This window comes from Drosophila gunungcola (assembly GCF_025200985.1).
Source record: "Drosophila gunungcola strain Sukarami chromosome 3L unlocalized genomic scaffold, Dgunungcola_SK_2 000003F, whole genome shotgun sequence".
NCBI lineage: Eukaryota > Metazoa > Arthropoda > Insecta > Diptera > Drosophilidae > Drosophila > Drosophila gunungcola.
This window is the reverse complement of record NW_026453179.1, coordinates 2883659-2895169: the sequence shown is the minus strand read 5'-3', so window position 1 is coordinate 2895169 and position 11511 is coordinate 2883659. Positions and strand designations below refer to the sequence as shown.

The 11511-nt window shown below is 38.9% G+C and overlaps 2 protein-coding genes across 2 annotated transcripts; both read left to right on the top strand.

Annotated features, from left to right (window-relative positions):
- The first annotated feature begins 7448 nt into the window (after nucleotides 1-7448).
- On the top strand, nucleotides 7449-9822 carry LOC128258465 (adult-specific cuticular protein ACP-22). The gene is made up of 3 exons (XM_052990093.1): nucleotides 7449-7599; nucleotides 8457-8702; nucleotides 9121-9822. The coding sequence occupies exons 1-3, from the start codon at nucleotides 7588-7590 to the stop codon at nucleotides 9355-9357; spliced, it is 495 nt and encodes a 164-aa protein (XP_052846053.1). The 5' UTR covers nucleotides 7449-7587; the 3' UTR covers nucleotides 9358-9822.
- A 424-nt stretch (nucleotides 9823-10246) lies between these two features.
- On the top strand, nucleotides 10247-11497 carry LOC128258457 (peroxisome biogenesis factor 2). The gene is made up of 4 exons (XM_052990083.1): nucleotides 10247-10403; nucleotides 10468-10545; nucleotides 10600-11031; nucleotides 11086-11497. The coding sequence occupies exons 1-4, from the start codon at nucleotides 10365-10367 to the stop codon at nucleotides 11398-11400; spliced, it is 864 nt and encodes a 287-aa protein (XP_052846043.1). The 5' UTR covers nucleotides 10247-10364; the 3' UTR covers nucleotides 11401-11497.
- Nucleotides 11498-11511: the final 14 nt, after the last annotated feature.

Here is an 11511-nt window from a genome sequence, read left to right as displayed (position 1 = left end):
ATTATTTGAATAATAAGGAATTTTGATCCATAATAAATCTATGTATTACATTTTTTTTAATGTTAAATATCATAAATAAAAATAAATTATAAAATTAAAAGAAAATATTTACAGAATTTCTTTGTTCATTTACAAAAATTATTACTGATCGACATAGCCTTAAAAGCATAGACTTAACACATTTTGAAGTGGTCTAAGCATTAATATTTGATGGTATTTTTTACAGGTTTTTTATTGGTAATAGAAATAATTTTAATGGAGATAATTATTATCTTTATACTTACATTCTTTGATAAATATTTTAAATTTTTTTGTCTCTGTGAACGTAACAATTATTAGTCGAGACAAGAGCAAACCCTGCGCTAGTTATTAGGTAAGCTTCTTTCACTTTTCATTCGCCACGTCTTTCGCCAATACCTTGGCCATAAAAAAGTGATCACAATTTGGCCATTAAAAAACAAAACGAGCAACAAAAGAATTCCACACACTGAACAGCATAATTGAGGCTGCAATAAAAAGCGACGAGAGTCTGTGGCATTTTTGAAATATCTTCCGGGTGCCAAAATGGAGCAGTCAGAGTCTTGATCCCAATCTAAATCACTTGCCGCCTTTGAAGTTTCATATTTCTTCGCCTCTGTAGGCTAATTTGTGTCGCCCACAATAAGTCGGATTGGGTTCACTTTCAGATGGATTTTCCCCGTTTTTCCCATATTCAGGAAGACATCGCCCGCATCACGTTGCAGTCAAGTGTAAATGTTTTGCCATTTAATTGCTCCAAATTTCCAAATGCGTTTCCATGGCAAGTGCCAAGCTCAGGCAAACTCGAAAAAAACGGAAGGAAATGCGAAGTGCATTTTGATTTCTGTTATCGTTTTTGCTTTCAACGCCATTTCTTTTCTCTCCCTCGTCCGATGCATATTTATGCTGATTTATTATTCCATTATTGCGGCAACTTTATATTGTGGCACGCACACTCGCCGTAGATTGCGAAATTTTGTTGCCAAAACCACTCCAAGCTCTTTAAACTGTATTTGTTATTTTTTAGCATTTTACATTTGTATAGTCTGATTTTTATTTACCGTGTGTATTTATTGCCCACGAATTTGTATCTTGTCCATTCACTTTTATGCTTCACTGAGATGGCTGAAATATAATCTGTTTCGATGGGGAAAGGCTGCAGTAAGTAGGAAATGTATATGGCATCTAATTAGTATAGGCTGTGTTCTTAACGAGAAAATTATTTAAATTTGTTTTGTATTTCTTAGACTGTTGTTAAGTTATTTATTAAGACAAGGCAACTTTCATATGCACTCGCCTGATTTTTTGTATGCTAATTAAACTGCTGATACGTTCATCCATTCAGTCCATTCCATTCCAATTGATTGCGTTCGGTTTCTTTCTTTTTGGCATACATATTCGGTCATTAACTAATTTCTGAGGCAATCGGCTTGCACCACCGCCCCATCGAGGGGCTCTGTGAAAGTGTTTCTAATTTTCTCCGTTTTTTGGCTAGGGCGTGACGTATACGTAACGTCTGCATTACGTAGCCGCACAGTGGGCCCCCTCCAAGAGGCAAGTTTGCACTTCAACTTAACATTGAGATCGCGGGCGTTGTCCCTGCGTCGGCCGGCTCATAAACAAACTAATAAAACGGAATATATTTGAGCGGGGCAGAGAAATATGTGTGTCCGAGCTGACAACTTGATTAGGGGATCTGCAGCCGGTTTTTCGCTTGGTCCTGCCTTCCAGACCCCCGGGCGGTTGCATAAATTTAACCATTTTATAATCTCGATATGGCACTCGAAACTGGAAAATTTCATAATATCCGGTTCGGGCGAGCTTGAAAAGTTGTTAATTTGTTGCATCTCTTCGGCAGCAGCGGCAGCAGCAGGAAAAACAAAGCTTCGCCAAAAATGACAGCAATTAGCCGGCTACGGAATAAGGTAAAAGTATTTAACCTACTTTGCGGCGGTACTACCCCTTCTGCCCCCTCTGGAAAAGCGCTTTTCACTGCAGGAAGTGGTGGAGCGACAGGGAGGGAGACGCATTCAATTGGCGCCTAATTAATGAGGCATTCGGACGGGCAAGGAAGTCGTCGTCAGAGGAAAAAAAAAGAAAAGCCACGCCGCACGATTTCCTCAACCCCACTCGTGATGTGTGAAAATGGCAGTGGCACTTTGGAGGTAAATTAAAATATTTAACAATTACCGCGCGCCTGTGAATGCAAAGCGTAAATATTTTGATTAGTCAATGATACAATTATAGCTGCGCGAAAATCAATTGGAAAATGGCACTGCCAGCAACAAGACTTGGCACTCTCGCCATTTTCCGCGTCTTGCTCCATACACGAGAGTTGGAGTGTCGCCCGACTGTCCCAGCTGCCATATGATATGATTATGTGATTTGGCAATTTGCATTTAATTAATTTCTTCAGCTGTTTATTATGTCAACGGCAGCAGGCGAAGCCTAAGACCCGCGGCAGAAGTCGAGGGGCTGGAGGAACCAGAAGGGGCGGGTGCAATTGCTGCTCTGGCTGTTACCGCACCAAATTCAAGTGAATATTATTTGTTACCGTTGAAAGGCTTTTCAGATTATGCCTCGACGCCGGTTATATCACGGAGTGCATAATCAAAGCTGACGGCAATGACGGGTGATGCGATTGAATAAAGAAGAATGGCAGATCGAAGTTGACGGGGATTATCCAGGCACCCTGGGGATAACATTCTAATATCTCTACATTATAAGACTGTTTACCAAGATTTGGTAATATTAAATGATTAATTTTGGTACAAAATGACAAAAAATTATTTCTCATATTGTTTTATGATCCAATTTTAAGAAACATAAAACAATTTTTTAACTAATTGTATTACTTAAGTTAAATGACAAATTTTTAAAAGGTGTACAAATATATATGTTACATAAGCTCGAAGCTTTTCTATATTTGTTTGAGAATTTGAGCAACTGACCAATTACCAATATTTTTGTGTCAAAGAAACATGAAGCTCCTTTACAGTAGGTACGTAAATATGTTTGCATTTTCTCTTTAGCAAATAGCTTGCCCAAATCCAATGTCCACAATTTCTCCTTATACATATTTAACATAAGCAATGTGTGACCGATGCATTTTAGACCTAATTATTTCCCGACATAATGTTAAATGAACAGGTGATGATGGCTACACGAAACTATGTTTTATTGCTCATACGCACTGTGTGACTGAAGAAAACGATCGCACAGAGGAAAAACTTGCTGTCCACTTGCTGATTCACTTTAAAGTTCAATGTGCGCTGGCAATTAGCTGTGTATTTCTCTTGCATTTTCCTTTTAACCACACACACGCACATTTGCGGTCCGAATCAACCAGTCTCCAGCAAATTCGTGTTTTATTCGCATTGCCTTTAAATAAATTAATATAAATTGTCGGTAATTGAATGTGTTGGGATGCCCTGGCAGAGCGGAGCTCCTCGAATGTAATTTGCAATTACAGTAGCCACAATCGCTGCCGTTTTGGTTGCGTAAGCTCCAGCCGCATAAAAGGATAACCATTAAAAGAGCAACATCGGCAGCCATAGTAGCCAAAAACTAAAGCCAAAGCCAATTCCCACAACAATTTTGGAAAGATGCACGCGTCGCTGGCTTGTTGAGTTGTAAGGTTTCAGCCGGGACTCTAATAAATATGAAACAATGAGACAAAAGTCAAAGTTTGCTGCTGATTGCCAGCCATTGTTGTTGTGTGTTTGCCGAACGATCGCTTAGGGTACACCGAAAAAATGGAGTTTTAATTTGAATATTTATAAAAATTATATTTTTTTGCAAACTAATATTTTATAATGTTTTTGTGTTCTCTTTAAAGAAAACATTTTGATAAAATCAATAAAATAAAATAAAATCAATAAAAACAATTACAATATGTATATAAATATATTTAATACTGACCTAATTTCCTAATTTTGTTTGCATATTTATAGTTTTACTATCCTCGACACTTTTAAAGAAGTTTTTCTTTTTTTAAGAATATTGATAAGTATTTTGACTTTGTATTTATTTGCATACGTACGTTTTCCATATTTTGGTTAAAGATGCCAGCCAATCCACCATTATTAGTGACACATTTTTTGCAGTGTACCAAACTTTTTCCATTGCTTTGTTTTATTTTGTTTGGCCGATGTCGCAAATGTACACCAGAAATAGCTATAGCTTTAGCTTTAGCCGCGGCAGCAGAAGCACTTCAACTACTTTTGGCCAAGTTAATGCATGTACTAAATGTCTAACGGTAAATATGAGTTACTAGGTAATTGCTTGGTCTGCTTACCTGCAGCTGTTACATGCGCGCATGCGCATAACCAACAAAAGCAGCAAAAACGCCGCATTCAAGTCGCGTTTTGACTTTTCACTTTTGTGAGTGGGAATTGATTGAGTGGCCAAGCGCTCTGGGTAAAAGTAAGCCACATTTAAGCCAGGCCAAACCAAAAAAAAAAACAAAAAACCGCGATTCTAAACTATAGTTAACCAAAAAATTAACACCTGCTGGCCAACGAGTGTGAGCGGGAGGAAACGAGAAGAGAGCAAACAAAATGAAAATTTTGTGTGCAATACTACGACAGAGTACAAAAAAAAAATTTTTCGAGGCGATAACTAGCAGAGAAATCAACCGAAAAATGTTGCATATCACACAAAACAAAAATATGGGAAATGGCTCAAAAAGTATACCCGAAATCGTATACCCTTATGGTATCTGGTATTTACAATGCAGATTTAATTCGCCTTGCTTTTTCACACCTATTGCACTAAATAAATAATTCCTGACGAATCTATTTAAGCATAAATATTTATTTCTCTGCAACTAATTTTTGTATTTAGAAAGAAAGAATATTTGCAATTATCCATCTGATGTGGCTGACTGTGATCTTTCTATTGGCACCGCAATAGCATCGGACCCAAAACCCATGCGTCCTAAAAAAAGGGACCCAAGGCGGAAATCGGGGGCTTAATTCAATATCTTTTGTAGATGTAACAAAAAGCTTCCGATATATATCAAATAAATGTTATATGCTTAACAATAAAATATCTTCTTTTTTGTTTTACTCTTTGATAGGCCAAACATTTAGAGCAGAAAAAAACGACTAATATATCAATCAAATTAATTATTTCAGTAAGGAAAGTGGTATGGGAAAAAACAAGTTTAAATTAAAAACACAATTTTTTCCAATCACAACCCTAGCGACCCCATCAATGTATCCTTCTTGGATATCCCACAAAATCAGAGCTGAAAATTGTATCAGCAATGCGTTCAATTCGCGGTGCTTCGTCGAATTGCCAAATGCTGCGGCAGATACACTGTGGTACGTGACTGTATGTGCATTTGGAATGCCGCAAAGGCGACTTTAGCCGTTTGTCGAGTGTGGCATGTTGCCTTGCGTTATTTTTTCCACCTGCCTCGACGCCAACGCTCCGCGCAGTAAAACAACAGGAGACGTAGACCCCAAATCGTGGGCCATAATTAAGCATTTATTTTATTTGCCATATTTCTTATGCTGCTTCGGGATTTGCAGCAGATTGGATTGGTAATCATCGTGAAAAAATGTTTGTTTTTATCCGCTGCTTTTCGGTTTGTCATGTCTTGCAATGTTGTCAAACGTTGTCGACCATAATATAGCAATTAAAATTGTGTCTGTATTTAAGAGTCCATCAACCCGATGTCATTCGTTTTGCTTGGACTCAATTGGACTGGATCCACGGCAGATCTACTGGAGAGCCTGCAAATCGGAACTATGCAAACTGCACGAAATCCAAATCCAAGTAATTTCTCGAGTTATTGGCAAACAACTTGCCGATGAACTAAATAACCGAGATTGGAATGAGTTGAGCGAGTGGATGATGGGCTAAAATTTGAATGTGTGAGAAAATTTAAAGGAATTTTTTTTAGGGCAGTGGCAAAATGTAAATAACTATTTCAATCGAATATTAGACTGAATATAGACAAGTGGTATATTTTCCATCGTTTCGTATTTATCATTATCATTTTATTAATGTTCAACAAATGATCATAAGCTAATTCCTAGTAAGCTATACAAAATTGTAACTCTACATTATATGTATAGTTTAAAACATATTGTAATCCGATTACATTAAATTGGGCAACTAGTGTAGCCGAAAAACAAAACACTTTTCTGTCACTCAAATGCATTTAACAAAACGATTGTCTCAACCTTCGAGGCAAGAATTCTTAAATCGCAAAATTCCACGGCTGGCTGCCTAATTAGCGCCAACCAATCGCAAATTGACGAAAGACCCAAAAACATTGGTTAATTTTCCCCTAACAAAATTGTGGCACTTAACTTTGAATTGAAGTACAGGGCAGCCCGAGTATGTGGGACCCCCAAAAGAGCTGTGAACAAAACTTCTGTTTTATGGCGAACAATTAAGTGTTACAAAATTGCTCTTTATCAAACCAGCCTGCAGCCCCTATTCAATTTACAATTCCCCATTTACGGTTTACGAAAATCAGCGCATTAAAAGTAAACGATTAACCGGAGGCTAGCCGCAATAGAAGGTTACCTCCAAAAAAGTTGCCCAGCAGCAGCCACGAAAATCATCAGGCCGAAATTTGGGTCAAACTGCGTTTAATGAGCGTACTGCAGAGCAACAACAATGCGGACCCTCAATGCAAATAGGCTGTGGTAAAATACCGAAATATTATTAACAAACTTCGGAACGGGGCTGACAGCGAGGTTGCTGCAATGTTGCAACTGCCGATCAGCAACGGCGATGACGACTTATCAACGCCATCGCATGCGTCACTAATGACACACAAAGAGTCCTGGACAACAAACACTCGACTAAAAATTAGAAAATAGTGTCTCAACTCTGCCCTTAATTGAAATAAAATAATTTTATTAGGTACTTGTTTAAATTTTTGGACTTTATTAGACTTCAAAAATTGTTGGCATGTATGGGCAATTTAAAAAAATACTTAAAATAATTTTTTTGAAAATGTTCACTTTAATAACTATTAAAATAGTATAAATAAATACATTAATTTGAAATGATATTTACCTAACCCATTGAAAACTTAAGTATTTATCCCTGACTTAAGAAATATTTGTTTGCTAGATTTTTTTTTCTAAAATATTTGCTATAGAAAAAAACTCTATGCCTTATTTGCAATGTTTTAGAAGTTAAAAAAATTTGAATAACAAAAACCACAAACGGTAAATTTCGGAGAATAATTTTCATTTTAAGGCGACTTTTGGTTTTTATTCTGAGTGCAGCGGGGCAGCAAACATCTAACGCCAAACAATGGCAAACAACAACCACATCTGAACTGTTTTACATTTGGCTCCGCTCACCAAAGACGGCAACGTCGCTGCTCGAACCACCGCTGCTTGAACCGCCGATCGACCGATCCACCGACCCACCGATCCACCAATCCAACGAAGCACCGCTGCCAACCGATTCACTTTCTTCCTAACCATATAAAAGCAGCGCATTTTCGTTGCAACCACATTATTCAGTGGTGAAAAGTCGTTGCGTGCAGTCATCCACTAATCTGCAAACCAATCGCGAACTTAAATTCATACTAAAATGGCATTCAAGGTGAGCAGCAGCAGCCGAGGATTAAGGATATTGAATGTGATCTATGAACTGTCCAACAAAACATATCCTGAAGGATATACCAAAACGATCTGTGGATCAAGTGCTTTTAACCATAAACCAAGTGAAATAGTGCTGAATGAAGCTGAAAAAGTGTCTCGCTTAAAAGGATACTAGCTCCAGGATGTGCTATCATTTTATGGGCCGCAATGATTTATAAATACAAATTAAAATATATAAAAGTTCTCAAAATTTAATTTTAATGATCAGGATAGGAAGGTTTTTATAGCAATATTTTCTGTATTACCCTTACCTAGAATTTGAAGGCATCTGAATAATAATGTAACATGAATATTATTTATTACTAAGCAATTATAAAAGTAAATATGCTCTCTTAGCTCAAGACTAGTTAGTAACAAATTACTATGAAGCCACAAGAAAACCACTATTTAAGCTTAAAAGCCTTTTAAGGCTACATTTTTTTGGAGCAAAAAAAATGAATAAAATAATTGTGTTAGTTTAACAAACTCCCTCAGAGTTAACCAACATATTTACGGGCTGCAGTTAAACCACAAAGAAACCACTAAAAGTAAAGCCAAACAAAAGCGTCAGTCGACCACAGCAAACACTTGATTATGAATTCATTACGACCAGCCAGAGGAAAACCTCAGAAATTCGCCTCAAAAGCAAACATTACATGGATAGCGACAGTCGGTGGCCAGCAGATCCCCCTCACTTTTTCACCCACTCAGTTTGGCCACCGCTAATTGCAGCTTTTGGAACTCCACTCCGTCAACGGAAACAATTAGCCGAGGTCTGAGCCCGTTGTTAATTATGCACCTGCATATCTAATCTTTCAGTATCTGATCTTCGCCTCGGCCCTGTGCCTGAGCCTCGCTTATCCGCTGGAGCACCAGCACCAGTACTACGAGGAGAGCCACGGCTACGAGCACTTGGCCCACCACGAGCCGGAGCCCGTCCACGAGTACGGACACCACCAGATCGAGCGCATCTCACTGGGCGAGGAGCACGGACACATCGATCACGCCGAGCCCCACTACGAGACCCACGAATCCCATGGCCATGACGAGCATGTGGACTACTATGTGAGTTTGGACAGTAAGGATTTGGTTGTAAAAAATGGCCCAATTCAAATTAAAAGCAAATATCTCAAATTAAATTCATTCTTCATCCTATTCATATTTAATGATTTTATTCTATTTCGATTTATGACACCATATTGGATACGGCATTGGAACTTTTGCTCAAACTTTTCTTATGAGAAATCCAACAAAATAATAAAGATACTAAAATAAAGTGAATAGATTTGGCGATTTCTAAGAGAAAAGCATTATCTATATCCATTTGTGTTGAACCTTAAGTGATAACTTAGCGTGATTACATCCTTGGTTTCTCAATTAAATGCGTACATTTAGTACTACATAGGCAATTTTTAATATTTTTTAAATAAGATTATAGTTTGCGAAAAATTTGGCATATAAAATAACCATTTATGTTTGACAGGCCCCTCCCAAGTACGCCTTCAAGTACGGAGTGAATGACTTCCACACCGGAGATGTGAAGTCGCAGCACGAGACCCGTGATGGCGACACCGTCAAGGGCCAGTACTCGCTGGTGGAGCCCGATGGTTCCATCCGCACCGTGGACTACACCGCCGACAAGCACAATGGCTTCAACGCCGTGGTCCACAAGACTGCCCCAGTGCATCACCACGAGGAACTGCACGAGCACCACTACTAAGCTAGCAACCACTGTGCACTAGAGTTAGCCAAATTGCTCATCAGCCGAAAGTTGGAGAAGGATTATGAGGATTAGGAGGAGGGACAAGCATCCACATCGATCGACCATGGAATCAGCTTCATATCTCGTAATTAGGACATCAGCACACTCCCTGGCCAGGCACCACATTCGAGGACTCTTACCTCAGAGTGGCCACGACCATTTCATTAACATTTTGTATATTGTATTTTATTCTGTGATAGCGAATAACTTCTACGTGTATCTTCCGCTTTCAACTGATCCTTAGTCACTACCTGCTCAGACGAATTTACCAATCACTCGACTGTAAACTGTAAACTTTAATCCTTAATCTATAATCTGTAATGTATACTTATGTCTTCTCGTAAAACTTGTTACAGAGATCGAACGAACGAATTGTAAATTGTGTAATAAAGTGTGAATTATGTACTTTTTATAAAATCAAAACTCACCCGACCACTGGCCATAATATTTGCAGCCGGGGCCAATCATTGAACTTGTACTCCTCAAACAAATGGCCAAATGTCTCAACTGACCAACTGGTTTATGCGTTTCCAGACGTAAACGGCAATAGACAAGATTACCACAAATTACCAGACATCGTTAGACACATTTTCCGGCTCCCAAACAAGTTCTGCGTTTCGTTTTGCTTTGTTTTCATCGAAATTGCATAAGTCGTAATTGAAAAGCTGCTCAAAAATGCTTCCTAACTGTCCAAAAAAAACCAGGAGTTGCCGTAAGACGTGATTTATAATATAGTTTTTATTTCAGATAATTGAAATAACAAATATCTTTATTAAGCTACAAATTTAAATTAGCGCGCCTTTCTTAGTTTTAGTTATACAACACTACCGACTTATCGATAGTAGTAGCAGTACATTTTCAATTTGATTGACATCTCTAATAATCTGTTGATAAGAAAGGGCAGAGTACAGATAAAAAAAATATATATCAATGCTCAGCTAGCAAAAGGCAGAAATAAAAACAAAATGCTGGAGAAAAACAAATATGTACCACGTGTGAATCAGGTAAGCTGAGAACTGGGACATTGACGAATAAAAAGCGATGAATTGAGACATGTTTACCTTGCAGATAGATGCTATTTTTTTAAACAAGGACATTGCCCGCCTGATACGCGACAATCTGCTGGAGAACTTGCAAGCGATATCAGTGAGTATCTAGATAGCACTATCCCTGATCCCCTTTTAACTTCTGTATTTTTAGCCTGTTTTGTTCATCAAAATCCAGCCCGAGTTGGATTTGCTCATACAATCCGCCATTTGGTTCGGTTCCGTTGGCAAGCGCTGCTCCACTTTTGGCCAGCAGCTCCTGGTCCTGGCCTATGATGCTGAGAAGCTGACCGTGTCTAGGTTGATGCTCCACTTTGTACTGACTGTCCTGCCGGGCTATGTAAAAAGCTGGGAGGATAGACGTCTGACCAGGCGGGTGGAATGGTTCAGTCAGGCCATAACTTGGGCGGAGAACAGTGCGCTGGTGCTGAACATCCTCAACTACTTTCGGTTCCTGAAGACGGGCCGAAAACCCACGCTGGTGGACTACCTTTTGGGATTGGACTACATTAGTCTGAGGAATAATCAGAGAAGGGACATAGGCTACAAGTACCTGACGAGAGAGTTGCTCTGGGGAGGTTTCATGGTGGGTGTTTCCTAGATCTTCTAGTATTCCTTTATATATAATCTTGTATAACAGGAAATCCTTGGTCTGGTGCTGCCCATAATCAATTTCCGTAAGCTGCAAAGGGTTTTTAAAAGTTGGACCTTTGGACAGGTGATTTCTGGACGTCGGGTGGAGGCAGGCGCTAACAGTGTAGAGCTCCTGGCCCCGCAAATGACCTTGAGCACCACCTGCACCTTCTGCGGCGAGCGACCCACATTGCCTCACCACATGGGATGTGGCCATATTTATTGTTATTATTGTCTGAGCGCCAATATTTTAACGGATGCCAGTTTTGGCTGCCCCAAATGCGGTTCTGTGTGTCCTGAAGATGGAATCCAAAGTCTTTGATAGCATGGAATTGTTTGCTAGTGATGTTTTTATATGTCTTATATAGATTTAAGAGAGAAGTGGGCTGTAAGTACATAATAAACAAAAAGTGTTTATATTTCGCCAAATATT